Source organism: Neophocaena asiaeorientalis, unplaced genomic scaffold, assembly GCF_003031525.2.
Source record: "Neophocaena asiaeorientalis asiaeorientalis breed wild unplaced genomic scaffold, Neophocaena_asiaeorientalis_V1.1 scaffold70, whole genome shotgun sequence".
Lineage (NCBI taxonomy): Eukaryota > Metazoa > Chordata > Mammalia > Artiodactyla > Phocoenidae > Neophocaena > Neophocaena asiaeorientalis.
The window spans coordinates 4,411,651-4,433,443 of NW_020175410.1; the positions used below are offsets into that span (position 1 = coordinate 4,411,651).

The window sequence follows — 21,793 nt, forward strand, 5'->3', positions numbered from 1 at the left end:
TTAGTGAAACATTTTTGTACATATCTTTTGAGATATTAAACATTACTGTCAAATATATAGATATATATAAAAGTGGATACGAATACAAATTATTTTGTCATGAAAGAGCTGTGCTTTCAAAGGCTTTTTTTTTTTTTTGCGGTACGCAGGCCTCTCACTGTTGCGGCCTCGCCCGTTGCCGAGCACAGGATCCAGACGCGCAGGCTCAGTGGCTATGGCTCACGGGCCTAGCCGCTCCGCGGCATGTGGGATCTTCCCGGACCGGGGCAGAACCCGTGTCCCCTGCATTGGCAGGCGGACTCTCAACCACTGCGCCACCAAGGAAGCCCCTCAAAGGCTTTTTAAAAGGCCAAAAAGGTAAAGTTTCTCCTAGAAAATTACACTTGGGACTTCCCTGGCGGTCCAGTGGTTAAGACTCTGCCTTCCAATGCAGGAGGCATGGGTTCAATCCCTGGTTGGGGAACTAAGATCCCACATGCCGTGGGGTGTGGCCAAAAACTTTTTAAAAAAAAAGAAAATGACACTTAAGAGTTAATGGTATCAAAGTCACATTGGCTAAAGAAGGAAAACAGCAAACTTTTAAACCTATTTTAATGGAAACCTTACTGCAAGCATGTGATTCTTTTGAACATAACACACAGAAAGTAGAATAACCTCAAAGGCATTTATAACTTTCCTCTCTGATATATTAAAGTACAAGTTTGGCTAATCACTCCTGAATTGTAAAATTTCCTGACAAACTCCCCTAGACTGAGCAGAGCTTCTCTCCTTTAAAAGGTCATATAAAAGATATAAGCCAGGATCCAGCAGAGCTAATACTGGTCCATAACAAAAGTTTACTTTAAGTTATTTAAAAATACTAACATAAGAAAATTCCAGTTTAAAAGAAATTTCAAACCAGTACTAAGCATTAAAAAACAGCCACATGGCTGAGGTTAATTTTCTAAAGTCAAACAAACAAGCTCCCCCTTTCTCCCCACCAAACAGCAATGGGACAGCTGCCCCATAATGCTTACTTGTTTGTTTGCTTTTTCCTACAAAACTCAGTTTACCACCTGCTGGAATCCCAGCCCAGGAACCAGCCTGTGAATGTAGATGGCTCATGGCCCTGTTTTATGATGACAATTGGCGTCCCCTTGTCTCTTCCAGAAGGGTCTGTCTCAAGGTATATTTTGGCTAAAAAGAGTTTAAAAGACAAAGTGAGTTAGTTTCAATTAAAGTAAAATAACTATAGAATGAAAAGCTTGCCAATAAAAGTAATAAATCAAATTTTCATTGCCCTAAAGTAGCCAATGCTACTCCATATGAACAATTCCTTATTGTCTTCTCTCATCTGCCATGGAATGTGCATGAGAGTCTCATTATTGCCTGAAAAAATTCCAAATTTTATGGAATTATTCTTACCGAATAATTATTCTTTACTTTGCAATAATACAAAAACAAACAAACAAAAAACTGTGCCAGAAAGAACAGCATTCCTCAAAAGGAATTTATAAAACTCTAAGTTGTCGGAGCTTCAAGATGGTGGAAGAGTAAGATGCGGAGATCAACTTCCCCTCCACAAATACATCAGAAATACATCTACGTGTGGAACAACTCCTACAGAACACCTACTGAACGCTGACAGAAGACCTCAGACCTCCCAAAAGGCAAGAAACCCACCATGAACCTGGGTAGGGCAAAAGAAAAAAGAAAAAACAGAGACAGAAGAATAGGGACGGGACCTGCACCAGTGGGAGGGAGCTGTGAAAGAGGAAAAGTTTCCACTCACTAGGAAGCCCTTTCGCGGGCGGAGACTGCAGGTGGCGGAGGGTGAAAGCTTCGGAGCCGCGGAGGAGAGCACAGCAACAGGGGTGCGGAGGGCAAAACGGAGAGATTCCCGCACAGAGGATCGGTGCCGACCGGCACTCACCAGCCCGAGAGGCTTGTCTGCTCACCCGCCGGGGCGGGCAGGGGCTGGGAGCTGAGGCTCGGGCTTCGGAGGTCGGATCCCAGGGAGAGGACTGGGGCTGTCTGTGTGAACACAGCCTGAAGGGGGCTAGTGAGCCATAGCTAGCCGGGAAGGAGTCCGGGAAAAGTTCTGGAGCTGCCGAAGAGGCAAGAGACTTTTTCTTGCCTCTGCTTCCTGGATGATTAAATCTCCACAGTCAACTTGATGGACCCTGCATCTATGGAATACCTGAATAGGCAACGAGTCATCTCAAATTGAGGAGGCGGACTTTGGGAGCAAAGTTATATATATATATATATTTTTTTTCCCTTTTCCTCATTTTGTGAGTGTGTATGTGTGTGATTTTGTCTGTATAGCTTTGCTTTACCATTTGTCCTAGGGTTCTGTACGTCCGTTTTTAAAATTTTTTTTTAACTTAAAAAATTTTTTTTCTTAATAATTATATTTTATTTTAATACCTATTTTATTTTATTTTATCTTCCTACTTTCTTTCTTTCTTCCTTTCTTCCTTTCTTTCTTCCTTCCTTCCTTTCTTTCTTCCTTTCTTCCTTTCTTCCTTCCTTCCTTCCTTCCTTTCTTTCTTTCTATTTATCCATTTTTTCTCCCTTTTATTCTGAGCCATGTGGATGAAAGGCTCTTGGTGCTCCAGCCAGGCATCAGGGCTGTGCCTCTGAGGTGGGAGAACCAAGTGCAGGACACTGGTCCACAAGAGACCTCCCAGCTACACATAATATCAAATTGCAAAAATCTCCCAGAGATCTCCATCTCAACACCAAGACCCAGCTTCACTCAACAACCAGCAAGTTACACTGCTGGACACCCTATGCCAAACAATTAGCAAAACAGGAACACAGCCCCATCCATTAGCAGAGAGGCTGCCTAAAATCATAATAAGGCCACAAACACCCCAAAACACACCACCAGATGTGGACCTGCCCACCAGAAAGACAAGATCCAGCCTCACACACCAAAACACAGGCACTAGTTCCCTCCACCAGGAAGCCTACACAACCCACTGAACCAACCTTAGCCACTGGGGACAGACACCAAAAACAACGGGAACTACGAACCTGCAGCCTGCGAAAAGCAGACCCCAAACACAGTAAGTTAAGCAAAATGAGAAGACAGAAAGACACACAGCAGATGAAGCAGCAAGGCAAAAACCCATCACCTAACAAATGAAGAGGAAATAGGCAGTCTACCTGAAAAAGAATTCAGAATAATGATAGTAAAGATGATCCAAAATCTTGAAAATAGAAGAGAGAAAATACAAGAAATGTTTAACAAGGACCTAGAAGAACTAAAGAGCAAACAAACAATGATGAACAACACAATAAATGAAATTAAAAATGCTCTAGAAGGGATCAATAGCAGAATAAAAGAGGCAGAAGAATGGATAAGTGACCTGGAAGATAAAATAGTGGATATAACTACTGCAGAACAGAAAAAAGACAAAAGAATGAAAAGAACTGAGGAAAGCCTCAGAGACCTCTGGGACAGAATTAAATGCACCAACATTCAAATGATAGGGGTCCCAGAAGAAGAAGAGAAAAAGAAAGGGACTGAGAAAATATTTGAAGAGATTATAGTTGAAAACTTACCTAATATGGGAAAGGAAACAGTTAATCAAGTCCAGAAAGCACAGAGAGTCCCATACAGGATAAATCCAAGGAGAAACATCCCAAGACACATATTAATCAAAGTATCAAAAATTAAATACAAAGAAAACATATTAAAGCAGCAAGGGAAAAACAACAAACAACACACAAGGGAATCCCCATACACTACTTAATAACCAAGAGATCACTGAAGATATCAAAGAGGGAATCAAAAAATACCTAGAAACAAAAGACACTGAAAACACGTTGACCCAAAACCTATGGGATGCAGCAAAAGCAGTTCTAAGAGGGAAGTTTATAGCAATACAATCCTACCTTAAGAAACAAGAAACGTCTCAAATAATCAACCTAACCTTACACCTAAAGCAATTAGAGAAAGAAGAACAAAATAACCCCAAAGTGAGCAGAAGGAAAGAAATCATAAAGATCAGATCAGAAATAAATCAAAAAGAAATGAAGGAAATGATAATTAACTTAATTGTGATTAAAAAGATCAATAAAACTAAAAGCTGGTTCTTTGAGAAGATAAACAAAATTGATAAACCATTAGCCAGACTCATCAAGAAAAAAGCGAGAAGACTTAAGTCATTAGAATTAGAAAGGAAAAAGGAGAAGTAACAACTGACACTGCAAAAATACAAAAGATCATGAGAGATTACTAAAGCAACTCTATGCCAATAAAATGGACAATCTGGAAGAAATGGACAAATTCTTAGACATGCACAACCTTCTAAGACTGAATCAGGAAGAAATAGAAAATATGAACTGACCAATCACAAGCACTGAATTTGAAACTGTGATTAAAAATCTTCCAACAAACAAAAGCCCAGGACCAGATGGCTTCACAGGTGAATTCTATCAAACATTTAGAAAAGAGCTAACACCCATCTTTCTCAAACTCTTCCAAAATATAGCAGAGGGAGGAACACTACCAAACTCATTCTATGAGGCCACCATCTCACTGATAACAAAACCAGACAAAGATGTCACAAACAAAGAAAACTACACGCCAATATCACTGATGAACATAGATGCAAAAATCCTCAACAAAATACTAGCAAACAGAATCCAACAGCACATTAAAAGGATCATACACCATGATCAAGTGGGGCTTATCCCAGGAATGGAAGGATTCTTCAATATTCCCAAATCAATCAATGTGATACACCATATTAAGAAACTGAAGAATAAAAACCATATGATCATCTCAATAGATGCAGAGAAAGCTTTCGACAAAATTCAACACCCATTTATGATAAAAACCCTGCAAAAGCAGGCATAGAGGGAACTTTCCTCAGCATAATAAAGCCAAATATGACAAACCCACACCCAACATCATCCTCAATGGTGAAAAACTGAAACCATTTCCACTAAGATCAGGAACAAGACAAGGTTGCCCACTCTCACCACTATTATTCAACATACTTTTGGAAGTTTTAGCCACAGCAATCAGAGAAAAATAGAAATAAAAGGAATCCAAGTTGGACAAGAAGAAATAAAGCTGTCACTGTTTGCAGATGACATGATCCTATACATAGAGAATCCTAAAGATGCTACCAGAAAACTACTAGAGCTAATCAATGAATTTGGTAAAGTAGCAGGATACAAAATTAATGCACAGAAATTTCTGGCATTCCTATACACTAATGATGAAAAATCTGAAAGTGAAATTAAGAAAACACTCCCATTTACCAAAGCTAAGTATCCATCAACAGATGACTGGATAAAGAAGATGTGGCACATATATACAATGGAATATTAGTCAGCCATAAAAAGAAACGAAATTGAGTTATTTGTAGTGAGGTGGATGGACCTAGAGTCTGTCATACAGAGTGAAGTAAGTCAGAAAGAGAAAAACAAATACCGTTTGCTAACATATATATATATACAATCTAAGAAAGAAAAAGGTCATGAAGAACCTAGGGGCAAGATGGGAATAAAGACACAGACCTACTACAGAATAGACTTGAGGATATGGGGAGAGGGAATGGTAAGCTGTGACAAATTGAGAGAGTGGAATGGACATATATACACTACCAAATGTAAAACAGATAGCTAGTGGGAAGCATAGCACAGGGTGATCAGCTCAGTGCTTTGTGACCACCTACAGGGGTGGGATAGGGATGGTGGGAGGGAGGGAGACGCAAGAGGGAAGAGATATGGTAACATCTGTATATGTATAACTGATTCACTTTGTCATAAAGCAGAAACTAACACACCATTGTAAAGAAATTATATTCCAATAATGATGTTTAAAAAAATCTAAGTTATCACAGTTATGGAGGCTTTACTATTTCCATAATAAAAAAGTGTTTAAGTGAATTAGAAATTTTCAGAATAAATTGATATAATTACATCCTAAATTAGATAACAAAATATGTTTTTCTTGTTCCTTTTCTGAAATTCTTCATTTAAAAAAAATTCCATTACTCTTCAGTTCTGAAGATGAAAGCTAAGATTCTTCTTGGTTTTGATATGTGGTTTTGGAGGATGTGGTGAAAAGAGAAGTCAGGAACTTGGTAACACCTGTTCAGAATTACTGTCATAATTCCCTACGGGATCTAGCTTACCCGACTTCAGAGATTCTGATTTCTCAACTTCATTGGCATCTTTTCCAATCCAAATAAAAATCTGAAAAATGAAGCAATAATAATACACATTGTTTTGGGAGTGTAGATGTTGTGCAAGCCGTATGCAAAGTGCTTCTCATACAATCCCACTTAATCTTCACAGCAACCTCAAAGTCAGGGGTGTGGTGATGGAGGTGCAGAGAGGTTCAATCACTTTCCTAATGTATACACTTACTAAGAGACCCTAAATTTATATCCAGCCAGTTTGACTCCAGATTTCACATTCTGGTATTTTAAGTTTATATAGTGTTTTCTAGTTATTAAGTGAGCTTTCCTTAAAACCACACGTTGGCTGGTTTTTTGCACCCAACCCTGGGGTGTGTAAGGCAGTCAGTATCCCCATACTATTATCCTGGGGGAACCATATGTAGCTTGTTTGTGGGCACCCCAGACTCCCTTTAGGATCCCCTAACTTAGTCCTAGGGTTCTTGTCCTATGGTATTGTATCCTGTCACACTTTGGTAAAAGTGCTATAATGTTTAATATTTAAATACTGATTCTTAAAAACAGATATATGTTCTGTATGTATCCTTCTTGTCAAATGTGTAGGTTTTCTGCTTCAATGATGACAAATTCTCCTGAATTCCCTTATATTTAAATCACTTTAAAATCACTTGTTGGCAGAGAAATTTTGGTCAAATTAGTTTTGATTACATTCTAATGCATACTGAAAGTGTTAGAATATTTGCTTGCAGGCACAGAACAAGCCATGACAGCATGGCCATGTAGATGAAAAGTATGATTGAAAAACAAATGAAATGTAGTACAGGAAATATTCTGAAGTATCCATGATTATGGAAGCAACAGAGCTCACTACAAATGGAAAAGATTAAATTCTTCTGAAAAAGGAAACAGTCTTATAATTCTTAAATACACAAAGGTGTTTTATTGACATAAGGTTTTAAATTTCATATCTAGAAATAAGTGATCCATTCACTTAGGGAGAATCTGTGACTAGATCCCAAACTCAAATATGGTAATTCTAGACCAAGAAGCTAAGTTGTAATATAACTGAATGACTTAGCAAGTAAGAACAAACCTAAAAGTAACAAGTCTCTGTGGTTGACTCTAAGACTAGGCCTAATTCAGATAAGTGTTTTATAATTGTTCTATACGATTTAGCTCCTAATATATTTATTTTTCCCTTTCACAGGAGAAAACAACTAACAGATGTGACATATAAAATCGCCATTAATTTTCTATCAAATAAAGATATATACATAACAGTAATATATTTTACTGTGTAGATTCAAAACTATTCTGTGTCTATTCCTTCCCCAGGGAAGGGGTTTCCTAGGACTTCTTGTCAAATTTCAAGAGAAATTCTGAATATTTTGGTCTTTCTGAGGCATCGTACCCCCCATGCACTGCAACCAACTAATGCATTTATTACTTAAATGAGTGGATGAATGAATGTATGAATAAATTAGGAATGAATGAATTTTACAAATAAATGAAAAGTAGGGTTTTTTTTGGCCAAAACTATACAGCCAAAGATGGTAGCCGTGGAATTATTTCCATATTCAGAAACCAACTTGCCACACTGGTTTTATTTTTTGCCAAACTGTGGAGAGTTTCTTTTAAATACAGCCTAAATCCACGGGTCCATTTATTATTAGACTTGCTATTTCTCAAAGCAGGTTGTGTCAGGTCCCAACTATAAGTACACTCTCTTCCTGTTCCACTCTCTTACCTGTTCCCAAGCATCTAGTAACATGACATCATCTTCTGCTAAATCATCCTGGGTGAACTCTCCTGGAACCTCTTCAACCTGAAATGTATAAAAAAGCTTTATAACCAAGCAGTTAAGCAGTGATTTTTCTAATATACAGGATATAAACGCCTTGCATTATTTGGAGCATAGCAAAAAGAAAAGTTTGGTAGCCATTTTTTTCTTCCTTTTGGGCAGTTAAAGATTTAAATAATTGTTTATCTGTTTAATCAGGTATCACAAACTCAGGGTGTCTTATTTGGGGAGGACAGTGCTTAACATAAACATTGCATATGGCCTTAGAGAGACCATGTACAGTCAATCTGGCCACAATTGTCTCTAATTCCACTTCCTTATGACAAGTTGCTTCACAGATTTCTGTTGCCTTCCTAGCTCCTAAAGATATTTAAGTTTATGATCTGGGTATTAAATCGTCTTTCATTTTGTAGGTCAAGATTATTTTAATAAAATCAGTAAGTCTGGTCATTTTTATGAATCAATCATTTTCCATAAGATGATATTATAACAATATTCCATATGCAAAGTTTCATTATTTTTATTTTAAATGGGTTAAATTGTGTTCTCCGTAGTTAACATTAAAGGGTAATGGGGAGGGTTAGTTTAATGCACCCATTACCAGCAGGCATGCATTAATCTAAAGTTCAAATTTTTAAAAAGAATTCTGGATGAAACCCCCCCTGATCATTAGGAAGGTATGGTAGATTGGATTATGGTTTGCTCCTTCCCTCTACTGTGTGACTCTGCAGGTGAAGTTGACTGTGGTCTTGCCCTTGTCATACTAGCAAATGCGACTCAGGGGCCCTCCTGTGCTCCTGGGCTCTGTCCTGGGAAGAAGAGGCATGACCCCAACCTGAAGCCCCCTGAGCATGATAATACCTGTTTGTTGTAATCTGATTACATTTTGAGACTGTTACACAAAAAACAAACAAACACTAACCATTTACAGTGGGCAAATTTGTTTATATTTTCTTTTTACAGAATAATTACCAATTACATAATGCTTAAAAAAAGCGAAAACCTTAAATATCACTTACTCCATGCCTGGCACTGTTGTATATATGCAACAACTAATTTAATATTCACAACAACCCTATGAAGTAGGTACTAGGATTATCCCCATTTTTCAGATGAGAAAATTATAGCACAGAGAGGGTAAGTAACCAGCCTAGGGTCACACAGCCAGTAAATAATATCGCCAAGTAAGTGATATCAAACAGGCAGAATGGTTCTAAAAGCTGTGCTTTTAACCAATAGGCTCTGTCTTGTATGAATCTACATGTCTAAAGCCTGCCTTCTGATGATGAGATCAAACACTTGTTAGTAACACTCCTTTTCCTTAAAATGTGAAGGGATTAGCGTTCCAAATATCAAACAAGAAAATGAGTAGGTATAAAGGAAAAGTATATTTCTCTTAAATATGTGAATGACAAAACCCAAAAACTAATAGATTTTTTTAACATAAGAACAAAGCCTAGGTGTTATTTTTATACTACATTTTTTTTTTTTTTTTGCTGTATGCGGGCCTCTCACTGTTGTGGCCTCTCCCGTTGTGGAGCACAGGCTCCGTAAGCGCAGGCTCAGCGGCCATGGCTCACGGGCCCAGCTGCTCCGCGGCATGTGGGATCTTCCCGGACCAGGGCACGAACCCGTGTCCCCTGCATCGGCAGGCGGACTCTCAACCACTGCGCCACCAGGGAAGCCCTAGGTGTTATTTTTTAAACATATATCTCCATTGGAAACAAACATGTTATTTACAGCATTATTAGTAGATAATACTAATAAGAAATTATAGGAGCATAGGCTGAAAAAGCCATTGTTTGGATGCAATATAAAATCAGCAGTCAAAAGAGTAAAACAGGGCTTCCCTGGTGGCGCAGTGGTTGAGAGTCCCCCTGCCTTGGCAGGGGACAGGGGTTCGTGCCCCGGTCCGGGAAGATCCCACATGCCGCAGAGCGGCTGGGCCCATAAGCCATGGCCGCTGAGCCTGCGCCTCCGGAGCCTGTGCTCCACAATGGGAGAGACCAAAACAGTGAGAGGCCCGCGTACCGCAAAAAAAAAAAAAAAGGAGTAAAACAACAGATTTTTCTGACAGCAAATTTATAAGATATATGGATTTCCTGCAAAGTAGGTGAACAACTGTGGTGCCTAATATTTATCACAATCCACCATTTAAATCTTTAATTTTTAGGTCAAATCACATGTAAGCTTCAAGTGTGGTTCACACATGAGCAGTTTCTTCTTCAAAGCATTTTATTTCAAGCATGCAATGTAACCTGGGAAAATACTTACTAAATTGTCATGTGTGCATTGAAAAGTAAAGCTTGTATTTACTAAGACTTGGTGACCAAATCTTTAGTTCAGATTTTATAGGCAAGGAATTTGTTCTTTAAATGAAAGATTTACACAAAAACTTAGTATGTCAAACAGAAAAAGCAGAATTTTTGATTAAACTGAGATGAGGGGCCACAGCCCAGGATATTTTAGAGACCCGTAGACAATCACTCTTGTACACAAATACTTTGTTCTTCTTCTTTTTTTTTTTTTTTTTATTTCTTTTTGTGGTACGCGGGCCTCTCACTGTTGTGGCCTCTCCCGTTGCAAAGCACAGGCTCCAGACACGCAGGCTCAGCGGCCATGGCTCACGGGCCCAGCCGCTCCGTGGCATGTGGGATCTTCCTGGAGCGGGGCACGAACCCGTGTCCCCTGCATCGGCAGGCGGACTCTCAACCACTGCGCCACCAGGGAAGCCCCACAAATACTTTGAATTGCCTAGAATTCAAAGCTTGTGAATGGGACTATGACATAAAATATTCCTGCTGATTTCAGTTCATTTGCAGGTGTGTATATAGCTTTCTGTGATTCCTGCCCAAGGATCATAATATTTCCATAATATTTTTTATTCCATCAACATGGTGAAACTTTTTATTCCCGTGGGAAACTGCAGTGTAAAATTTACATAGTTTGATCAGAGAAACCACTATTGTTGTGTACAGAAAGCATCAAATCATTAAATAAGCAAATCCAACCACACGCATATTCATACCGAAATGACCACATGCTGACACTGGTGCAAAGTAGCTGATATATTTAAGAGCAGCTTGATTAATACAGTACATTACAGTATTCCAATGCTTTCACGTCCATTACGTCACTGGCTCTTAAACCAACCCTGCGTGGAGCAAAGATTGTCACTTGTGGTTTGCAGGTAAACTAAAACTGAGAATCAGGGCAGGAACGCGTTAGAGCAACACAAGAAGGCTTCTCTCTCCCACTGCTGCTGATTCTACCCCAGGGTTTCACGGGACACTTACAATGAATCTTCCAGTTTTGTTGGAGCAGGCGTAAAGCCGAGGTGGATGGTCTTCAGCCTGGGTTTCTAGCAGGGGAGAGGTCTGGTAGTCTTTTTTCCCTCCAAGGGAATTCCAAAACTCCTCTGTGGAAAACACAAGTTAGCCAGTGCATTTTCAGAAGCACATGGTCGGTACCGCTTTACCTTAACAAATAATTGTATCTCACTTCAACTTCACTGTTAAGAAGTTACTTAAACAGAGCAGGAGAAGTTACTTAAATATAGTTGGTACCATCACCCATTTTTGCAACTAGTGAATGGGTTCTTAATGTCCTACAACCATTACAAAGTTCCTATTTATGACAAAAATAAATAAATTACATGATTAGCAAGCATGCCAAATATAAGTTCTGGCTAGTGTCCTTGGCCTCACCTATACACACCTGGTTCCTTGCCTTCCTGAATCCTCGTGGTTTTACATTTGAGGACACTTGCCATATACTCTGCTCCCTTCTCCTCCTCCTGGCTGGCCCCTTTTCCTCTCCAGATGTAGCCATTATTTTGTCGTAGTTTCAGGACAAAAACATCATTGGAATTCAATGACTCTGCATCAACATCTACCTAGAGTATGAAGAAAAAGAACACAATGATGTAAATTCATTGCTGCTCCCTCAATAAACATGTCCAAGAAGCTGCGACAGTGCCAAACCGCCTACAGACTTCTGTCCTGACCCAGGATATTAATTCAGGGGGCACCAGGATACGCCCAGGGGGTTAGAAACACTAGGAGCACGTTGCGCTGTGTCACTTACGCTCACCCGCCCGAAGACAGTAGCACAAGGCTCTGAGAATAAAATAAGGCAAACTTAAGTGATACATAACAAGGATAATATTCAAAGAGACCGCAAGAAGGAGGATGGGCTATAATTGATGTTTGGAAAGAGGTTGAAAAGAAATATACGTTTATATTCACAAATGATAAACGTAAAGCACAGTGTTCAGTTTTTCTCTCCCTCCACTAAAGAGGTTTGTCAAATAATCCAAGGGACACAGAAAAATCATAAAACAGGGACTGATATCTAATACAGACAAAGAGATAATAACATAGATTCACTGAAAGGTTCTCCAGGCTCAGATAAATTATAGCTCAAATTATAAGAGACTGTTTATAGGGGGTTAAAAATATAGCACTGACATACCCTCTTCCTTTCAACTGAGAAGCTGTGGACACCGTCTGGGATGAGCCAGATGAGCACAGCTCCAGTCAGTGTGGCTGCAGAGTGAGTGAGAGGCACCTGGCTGAGACCAGACTCCAGCCTGAGGGTGAGGCTGACAGTGGAGCATCGGGGCAGAGACAAGGCATGTGCGGAGTCTCAGGCTTGGGAGTGAGTCTGAGGTCCTACGATGGGCTTGTGCCTTTGACTGCATCTATGATCTTGTCATTTTGTGTCTCTGCACTGGCCTCTTTGAGACCCTCTGTCTGACTACAGGATTGTATGATTGTGACAGTATGCATATGACTTTCTGTGGGACTCCATGTGAGGTGTGCTAACAGGGAGATGAAGAAGAACCAGGAAACAAGACTGTGATAGAGCAGCCATGAGAGAGGAAGAAATCAAGAGTGTGGTGTCCTGAGGGCAAGTGAAGAGAGTGCCTCAAGAAGGAGCTGGCGATCGGCTGTCCAAATGATGCCGTTTGACCAGCTGTGGCGAGCTGCCAGAGGAAGGCATCAACCATGTGGAGAGTTGGGTTTCACCAGGCTCGTCAGGACCCTGTCCCCAGAGAGAGCACTAGAGGAGCAACGAACAGCTGCTGGAAATTTTAAAGATGGGTCCCAGGTGTTGGGAACACTCAGAGAAGTGCTTATCATCCTCTTTCAGTAGGAAGGAGGCTCCATGGACCAAGCTCAAAGGAATCTATCAGATGTGATGATGGAGATTTACAGGAACTATGACTTCCAATTTCTAATCCAAATGTCTCCTTACTGGTTCGGAGGAAAGAGCTTGGATGATGGAGAGACAGGTGACAAGAGGTCCATACCCAGACTGGTGTGGGATCCTGGTGGTAGTTCCAAAATAGAACATAAGAAAGCTTTAGCCTCCCAGGAGATGAAAACAGAAAGCCTTATAAACAATGTTTCGACTAGCGCATTTCAGAGAGGCTAGGAATGCAAAGGCTGGTTTGGGAGGCTGCAAGAAAACAAAGAATCTGCAACGCAAGAAGCTCACGATGCCCCCTAAAGAAGTACCCCCTGGGAAGAGACCAGGACCATAACGATTCTCCTTGACTCTTGCATCTGAAATCAACTGAGAGGGCCTGTAGATGAAGGCTTCACCGTCCATTTGATAGATTAAAAAAAGTAGTCATAATTGAACACATGAGAATCCATGCACAGAATGTTCTGGATGAGATCAATACCTAATGGCGTTTAAATTATATGACTGAATGAGATCACTCTGAAGAGGGCCAGGACTGAGCCTCGGAGGGTTCAAGAGCTTAGAGGACGAGCAGAGGAGGAGAATCCAGCAAAGCTGGTTGGGAGTGAGAATACTCTTCAGAAGAGTGGCCCTCAAGTGTGGAAGAAATCCTGCTAAGTGAGGGGTTCCAGAAGCCTCGTAAAAAGATAGCGTTCTGAGAAGACAGAAAAGGGTGGCTCTAGCAAATGCTAGCAGGAGGCTGAGAAAAGCGGGGTCAGACATGAGGCTTTTGACGGCGAAAGGCAGGGCTTTGGCAAACTAGATAAAGCCCATCCAGCTGGAGGGGCAGGAGGCGATGACGGAGTGGAGTCCATTACAGGACCACAAGTGTGAGATGAAGTGGAGTCAAGACAGAACTGTTGGATGAGAGGAGCCAAAGTGATGGAGACGGTGAGACAATGACTGAAGCCACCAAACAATAAGAGGGGAAGGACCGGACCGGGAGCTCAGCAGACGACAGCACAGGGGGATGGGGGAAGGAGACGGATAAGAAGAAGTCAAAAGGGCAAGGGTCGAGCAAGGAGGGGACCCCACCACCGGTCCCTGGTCAGTGGGCACTGGGGGAAAATACAACTTCCACTTGAGAAGGCTGTATGGGAATCTGCGTCCTCAGAACACAGCCATGGAGCAAGAAGGCAGGGTGGCTTAGAGAACAGGTTGAGGGGGGAGGGATGCTGTGACCCACCTGGTTTTAAGGGCTCAGCTGAACAACCTGGCAAATGGTCCAGGTTTGGGGACATACAGAGAGTGCAGGGCAGTTAGGGGTGACTTGGGACACTTGGGTTTCAACGGTGACTAAGGTGACCGGGTTATGAAGTGTGATGAATCCTCCCTGAAGTCAAAGCACTCAGCCATTTAAAAACTTGGGCCGCTGGCCTTGCCCATACCTGGTGGTCTTGTGGTCTGACACTGTGATCTGGGGTTTGACTTCTTTCACAGCTGCTGTCAGAGACAGCTTGTGTGGCCTTAACAGCTGAGTTATGGTTCCGGCCCAGTGTGGTGAAACTTGCTTTCCATGGTCCTCACACTTGTACAAATAACGGCCCTCCCTCTTGAATTTTCCTAGTGTGGTCACCTGACCATCACCCTCAATCCATCTTCCCCCAGGCCTTTCAAGACAGAGCTTAAGCTGCCTCACACCTTTGACCGCTTGATTTGTTACATTATTCTTAAAATTCATTTGTTTTGTTATAAGCTAGTTGAAAAATATGAGAGGCCTGGTATCTGAAGTTAACTTTTTACTTGATTCTCCTGCTTTGAATATTTTTTATGGTGAACGCTGGATGAATTATAGAAATAAAGGGGGTTTACTTGCCAATTTTTTTAAAGACTAGTATTTGTTGATGGCTCAGGTCCACTGGGAAGCCCATGAGCAGGGCAGGTTTTACTGAATGCATGATGTTACCTCCACAATTCTGGTGATCGATGCCAGGTTTCTTCGGACTTGAAAGAGGCGTGTTGGGGGGGCCGGCACCTGACCTCCTTTCTTTGATGTTCCGTTCTTGTAAATAATGAGCGGTTTGTCTTTGAACAAACTCAGCAGGTGAGCAGGTTCTTTGCCTTGGGAGACTCGGATCTGGGGGCGGCGGGGATAAAAGAAATTAATAAAGAGCGCAGTGAAAGAAGGCCGTATTTCCAAAGGTGTCCTTATTTTTCTCTTTGAAAACAAAATTAAAAATATATAAAAAGTCAAAAAAAATATATAAAAAGTCAAGAGCAGGAGGAACGATGAATCAACAGAAAATATAGGTTAATGATAATCAAACAGAGCTTCCTCTGTTACTCAATTCGTTAGGAACCATTCGTTACTCCAGACACAGCACCTTCTCGGGGGACACAGCACCACACTGCACCGCTTTCTGCTTCCAGAAAGCACAAAGTTTCAAGTCTGTTCATTTACATCTCCAAAAGGGGGAAAACAACGAAACGCTGATGTATGCCGTCTTTTACGAAAATCACTCTTTTTTTACAAGGGCACCAAGCTTTCCAGATGTTTAGGGGTATACCTGTCTCTCACGTGTTTTGGATCTCGTTCAGTAGGTTAGGAGATGTGCATTCATTCAAATTCTTCCACAAATAAGACAACATGAAAGTATACTCATTCTTTTTACATCCCTACCACTGTAAGATGAAAAAAATCATCGTAATCTGGGGATGAGTAAAGATTTCAATCCAAACATCAAAAACTGACAAAAATAAACAGAATAGACTTTCTACTTTTTAGCTTACCTATGGAAATGGTACTAGTAGATTTGCTTAATTTAAGCTGTTTTTAAAATACAATATCAGGACTTTTCAGGATAAGGAAATGGAAGAAAATAAATGGCAAGTTATTTAATTTCACCTATTAGTTTAACAACAGATACTGGATCAGATCCGAATTTCCTATCCCTTGCATAATCTATTGATGCATGTATTTACATAAAGAGTTCAAATTTTGTGTCACTCTCCTGTTTTTTTAAATTATTTGCCCTATGCTAAAGTTGAAATATCTCTCCTACCCTGGTCTGTCTTTTTCTAGAAGCCAAGTGAATGGGAATGCTGATGCACATACCATCATAGGGAAGCCTAGGGAGCACTGAAAGTAACTAACTCCACAAATATCTTTCAACCAGTAGGCATTCAAATAAGCGAGTAACGAGTTAAAACGCCTTTTGAGCCACACCCCAAAGCATGGGGTGAGGTTAGCTAAGAGCTCCTAAAACTGCCGTTGGCTTAGCATTTCCCATAACATTGAGAAAACATCAAGTGCCAACATGAAAGAAAGAGGGCTACTGATTAAGGCCCATTCTCCACTGTGAAATGAAAATAAGAGATAGAAAGGTAAATTGAAAATTTTTCAGTACTGTTAATACAGTCTACGAAGGAATGTTTAAAACAGCAATTCAGGACTTTATTTATGCATTGTTGTAAACCACCGCCATCTTGTGGTGAAACTAAGCATTACCATTACATTGCCATTTTAGGATTCAATTGGCTGACACTGGAAATTCATTCATTGGGTATATCAAATATTTAACTGTGAAATATAGAATTTATAAGGCACAGGACCTTATCCTCAAAGTTTTTGCATGATTTGGTAATCACTACTTCAAAGATCAACTAAATGACATAGATGATGTCAGTTCTTAGAAATATTTCATTCAAGAAATGAATATAAACTCTATGCCAATAAAATGGACAACGTGGAAGAAATGGACAAATTCTTAGAAAGGTATAACCCTCCAAGACTGAACCAGGAAGAAACAGAAAATATGAACGGACCAATCACAAGTAATGAAATTGAAACTGCGATCAAAAATCTTCCAACAAAAGTCCAGGACCAGATGGCTTCACAGGTGAATTCTATCAAACATTTAGAGAAGAGCTAACACCTAACCTTCTCAAACTCTTCCAAAATACAGCAGAGGGAGGAACACTCCAAAACTCATTCTACGAGGCTGCCATCACCCTGATACCAAAACCAGACAAAGATGTCACAAAGAAAGAAAACTACAGGCCAGTATCACTGATGAACATAGATGCAAAAATCCTCAACAAAATACTAGCAAACAGAATCTAACAACACATTAAAAGGATCGTACACCATGATCACGTGGGATTTATCCCAGGAATGCAAGACAAAGTGACAGTAATCAAGACAATATGCTTCTGGCACAAATACAGTAATACAGATCAACGAACAGGATAGAAAGCCCAGAGATAAACCCAAGCGCCTATACTCAACTAATCTATGACAAAGGAGGCAAGGATATACAATGGAGAAAAGTCAGTCTCTTCAATAAGTGGTGCTGGGAAAACTGGACAGCTACATGTAAAAGAATGAAATTAGAACACTCCCTAACATCATACACAAAAATAAACTCAAAATGGATTAAAGACCTAAATGTCAGACCGGACACTATAAAACTCTTAGAGAAAAACATAGGCAGAACACCCTTTGACATAAATCACAGCAAGATCTTTTTTGACCCACCTCCTAGAGTAATGGAAATAAAAACAAAAATAAACAAATGGGACCTAATGAAACTTAAAAGCTTTTGCACAGCAAAGGAAACTGTAAACAAGACAAAAAGACAACCCTCAGAATGGGAGAAAATATTTGCAAATGAATCAATGGACAAAGGATTAATCTCTAAAATATATAAACAGCGCATGCAGTTCAATATTAAAAAAAAAAACAACGTAATCAAAAAATGGGCAGAAGACCAAAATAAGCATTTCTCCAAAGAAGACATACAGATGGCCAAGAGGCACATGAAAAGCTGCTCAATATCACTAATCATTAGAGAAATGCAAATCAAAACTACAATGAGGTATCACCTCACACTGGTTAGAATGGCCATCATCAGAAAATCTACAAACAACAAATGCTGGAGCGGGTATGGAGAAAAGGGAACCCTCTTGCACTGTTGGTGGGAATGTAAATTGATATAGCCACTATGGAGAATAGTATGGAGGTTCCTTAATAAACTAAAAATAGAATTACCATATGACCCAGCAATCCCACTACTGGGCATATACCCAGAGAAAACCATAATTCAAAAAGACACATGCACCCCACAGTTCACTGCAGCACTATTTACAATAGCCAGGTCATGGAAGCAACCTAAATGCCCATCGAGAGACGAATGGATAAAGAAGATGTGGTACATATATACAATGGAACATAACTCGGCCATAAAAAGGAATGAAATTGGGTCATTTGTAGAGACGTGGATGGACCTAGAGACTATCATACAGAGTGAAATAAGTCAGAAAGAGATTTAAAAAAATCATATATTAACATATGTATGTGGAATCTAGAAAAATGGTGCAGACAAACTGGTTTGCAGGGCAGAAATAGAGACACAGATGTAGTGAACAAACGTATGGACACCAAGGGGTGAAAGCAGGGGTGGTGGGATGAATTGGGAGATTGGGATTGACATGTATACACTAATATATATAAAATAGATAAGTAATAAGAACATGCTGTATAAAAAATAAATAAAATTCAAAAAAAAGAAATGAATGTAATAGTTCATGGGGAACTTCTTGGGGAGTTAGTGCATTTACAGAATTCAATCGTGTTGTTAATTTGTTAATTAACAATTTAAAAAGTTTTTTTTTTTTTTTCGGTCCGCGGGCCTCTCACTGTTGTGGCCTCTCCCGTTGTGGAGCACAGGCTCCGGACGCGCAGGCTCAGCGGCCATGGCTCACGGGCCTAGCCGCTCTGCGGCATGTGGGATCTTCCCAGACCAGGATACGAACCCGTGTCCCCTGCATTGGCAGGCGGACTCTCAACCACTGCACCACCAGGGAAGCCCAGTTAGTTTATTTTTAAAAAGTTAATATGCACCTTTAAATTTAGGTCTAACTTGCTTTATTTAGGAACTAAAATCCAAGATGGAAAGAAAAACAGCTGGAAGACCAAATTCACTCTCCACATCTCAGTTTTTATGTACTAAAGTACTGGACTTACTTTTCTAATTACTTTCTACCTTTGAAGAAGCCATTACACATTTATAAAGATGTGAAAACGTGAAAGTGATCACCTGGGAGTGATAACTCAGGTAGAACAGTTTTTATAGCAAGTGGCTATCATTGATCTGATATGATTCTAAAGGAATGATTCTTTGGGGCTCTTAAATCTGTTAATAGTTTATTTTTGTTTCTGTTTTTTAAATTTTGTTTGCTCCCTCTTTTCCAGAATCTGAGAGAACGAGTATGGCATGAGAATAGGAATATTTAAATTCTAAAATGAAAAAAATATAATATTTAGAAAGCGTCAAATTCCCATCCCAACTTGGGAAAAGGGTTTTAACTAGACACTGGGCTAAGAAAACTTTAACTTGTATAAGTTTTGGGGTAAAAATATCCCAACCTGCACAGCCTGTCCTCCAAGGGATCTATCCAACTGAACCGTCAGGAATGCGGAAGTCGTCAGCTCATCCCTCGTGGCATTTGCTCCTTGCCTGGTGGAACCAAAGTAAAATAAATTAGTTTGTATTTAAGTTTTAAGATCTTCTAATGTAGGCATTTCAAGCAGAAACTTAAGTTATTATGAAAGATCAAGAAGAAACCAGCTGTTTTGACATGATAAAGCCATAGAAGTTATTGTTTTTTTAAAGTACTTAACTAACATTGAGCCATGAACTATCCCATGTATTGTTTAGAACTACATATGATAAGTATCTTTAATCTCCATTTCATAGGTCCATTTTTAGTACCATAATTACTCCGCTAAGTAGTCAATTCTGTCTGATTTCAAGTTGGAGGTGCCTATTTTGGGAAACCATCTTCACAGTGAAAATAATCCATTTAAGTAGAATACGAGCCAAATCTATTAGGCTGGATATTAGAAGTACTTTATCTTTCCATGAATATTTGGTGATCATAGTAACAAATGTGTGGACCCAGAAAAATCAAGAAAATAATCATCAGAAGTAGGCAATGGTGAAGCCCCATTTTGTCATTCTAGCAATTCTTTAAAGGAATTTTTAATAAAACCGTAAAAGAAGCTAAACTACCAGTGACCCAGATAAGGATCAATGAATCGGGTCTTCCCTGGGGGTCCAGTGGTAAAGAATCTGCCTTCCAATGCAGGGGACACAGGTGCGATCCCTGGTCGGGGAAGTGGGATCCCACATGCCACAGGGCAACTAAGCCCATGCGCTACAACTACTGAGCTCATGCCTCAACGAGAGAGCCCGCATGCCACAATCTACAGAGCTCATGCGCCCTGGAGCTGGTGCGCCACAAGTAGAAAGAGAAATCCTGCACACCGCAACTAGAGAGAAGCCCACGTGCTGCAACGAAGACCCAACACAGCCAAAAAAAAAAAGAGTCAATGAATCAATTCATCCAGTTCATTTGCAACTTCTCTTTCTAGGGTGGCTTGTGGCTATAACTCCAATCACTGGGTTAACTTATATAGCAGCCTCTGGGAGATCTGCTTGTTTGATGACTTTGTGGGAGGGAAAAGCCAGTGAAAGCACTGAGCATTGATTGGAGCCACTCCTCCTATCTTTGTGTGACTAGAAGAACACTAATCCTGGAACTGGATTTTGAAAATTAATTATATCCTTTCTTCTGAAGGTTTGAGAGTGAGCTACCTGTTCCATACCCAGAACAGGTTAACAATAGCCTCCCAACCTGGGCAACACACACAGACGCACCCCCCAAAACACAGAATTCAGGGAGTACGTCTCATTTATCTCAGAATATTTCATTGAACCAACAGAGTCAAGTGATTGATATAAAAATGTTCTACAGTGGGGTGCAAAAAAACGGAAGGATATGCTCATGTCAGGCATATGTTTAAAGAAATAAAAAATGCTTTTCATAACAAAGGCACCCATAAAGATACAGTCTTTTAAGGCTAATAGCCTAAATTTTCCATGAGCTTATCATGCTAGCAAACACTTCCGGGAGCCACTGGGAGCACCGGCTGGGGTGTAACACAGAGCTGAGGAAACACCAGGGTCTGTTATCGCCTGTCCTTCCTTCCTCACATCTGCAACTTCTTGGATGTTTCTTCATTTCCTTTTTTTTCTGCAGGAAAAAAATTCAACTAACTAATAGACTACATCACCAAACTTTTGTCACCATTTTACTATTTTTTTTCCTGGAGTATTTCAACCAGCAAAACTGAAAACCCTCACCAAACTTTTGCCGTCTGACACTCTTAACAAATATTTCACTGTTCATCTCGAGCCCTTCTTCCTCTTCATGTCAAAGTGACTCATGCTTCCATCCACACAGATTCAAACCAATTTGCTTTATTGATCTATGACCCAGGAGGTCAAGGACTCCACTGCAATCAAGATACAATAAAGTTGCTCTTCGCCTCTAATTTTGAAATCCTGTGCCTAGGGGGAAAAAAAGCAATCTACTTTGATATGATTTCTTCTTTATAAATCTGTGGCGCTTGTTACTCATTAAAAATAAATGCTGCATGAAAATGGAATTTACTGCTTCAAGTGACTCATCATTGCCATTGTTCAAAGTTTGTTCACTTTCAACTACTTGACATTTCAGAGAAAGATCACTGCTGAAATTATTTTTCTCCTATCATTTTAGAATATAAGTGGTTTCAGAAATAAAGAGACAA

General features: G+C 40.1%; 1 protein-coding gene across 2 annotated transcripts in view; it reads right to left on the minus strand.

The window, feature by feature from the left end:
* Window positions 1-229: 229 nt before the first annotated feature.
* SCIN (scinderin) overlaps window positions 230-21,793 on the minus strand; it is a 76,669-nt gene continuing 55,105 nt past the window's right edge. The window contains exons 9-15 of one of the 2 annotated variants that reach the window (XM_024767074.1): window positions 19,565-19,655; window positions 15,104-15,274; window positions 11,665-11,842; window positions 11,244-11,365; window positions 7,894-7,971; window positions 6,141-6,201; window positions 230-1,176 (exon numbers count right to left, since the gene is read on the minus strand). In XM_024767074.1, the coding sequence (XP_024622842.1) occupies window positions 1,049-1,176; window positions 6,141-6,201; window positions 7,894-7,971; window positions 11,244-11,365; window positions 11,665-11,842; window positions 15,104-15,274; window positions 19,565-19,655 (829 nt within the window). In that variant the 3' untranslated portion in view covers window positions 230-1,048. The remainder of the gene's footprint in view (window positions 1,177-6,140; window positions 6,202-7,893; window positions 7,972-11,243; window positions 11,366-11,664; window positions 11,843-15,103; window positions 15,275-19,564; window positions 19,656-21,793) is intronic. The other variant, XM_024767073.1, reaches the window with a different exon arrangement.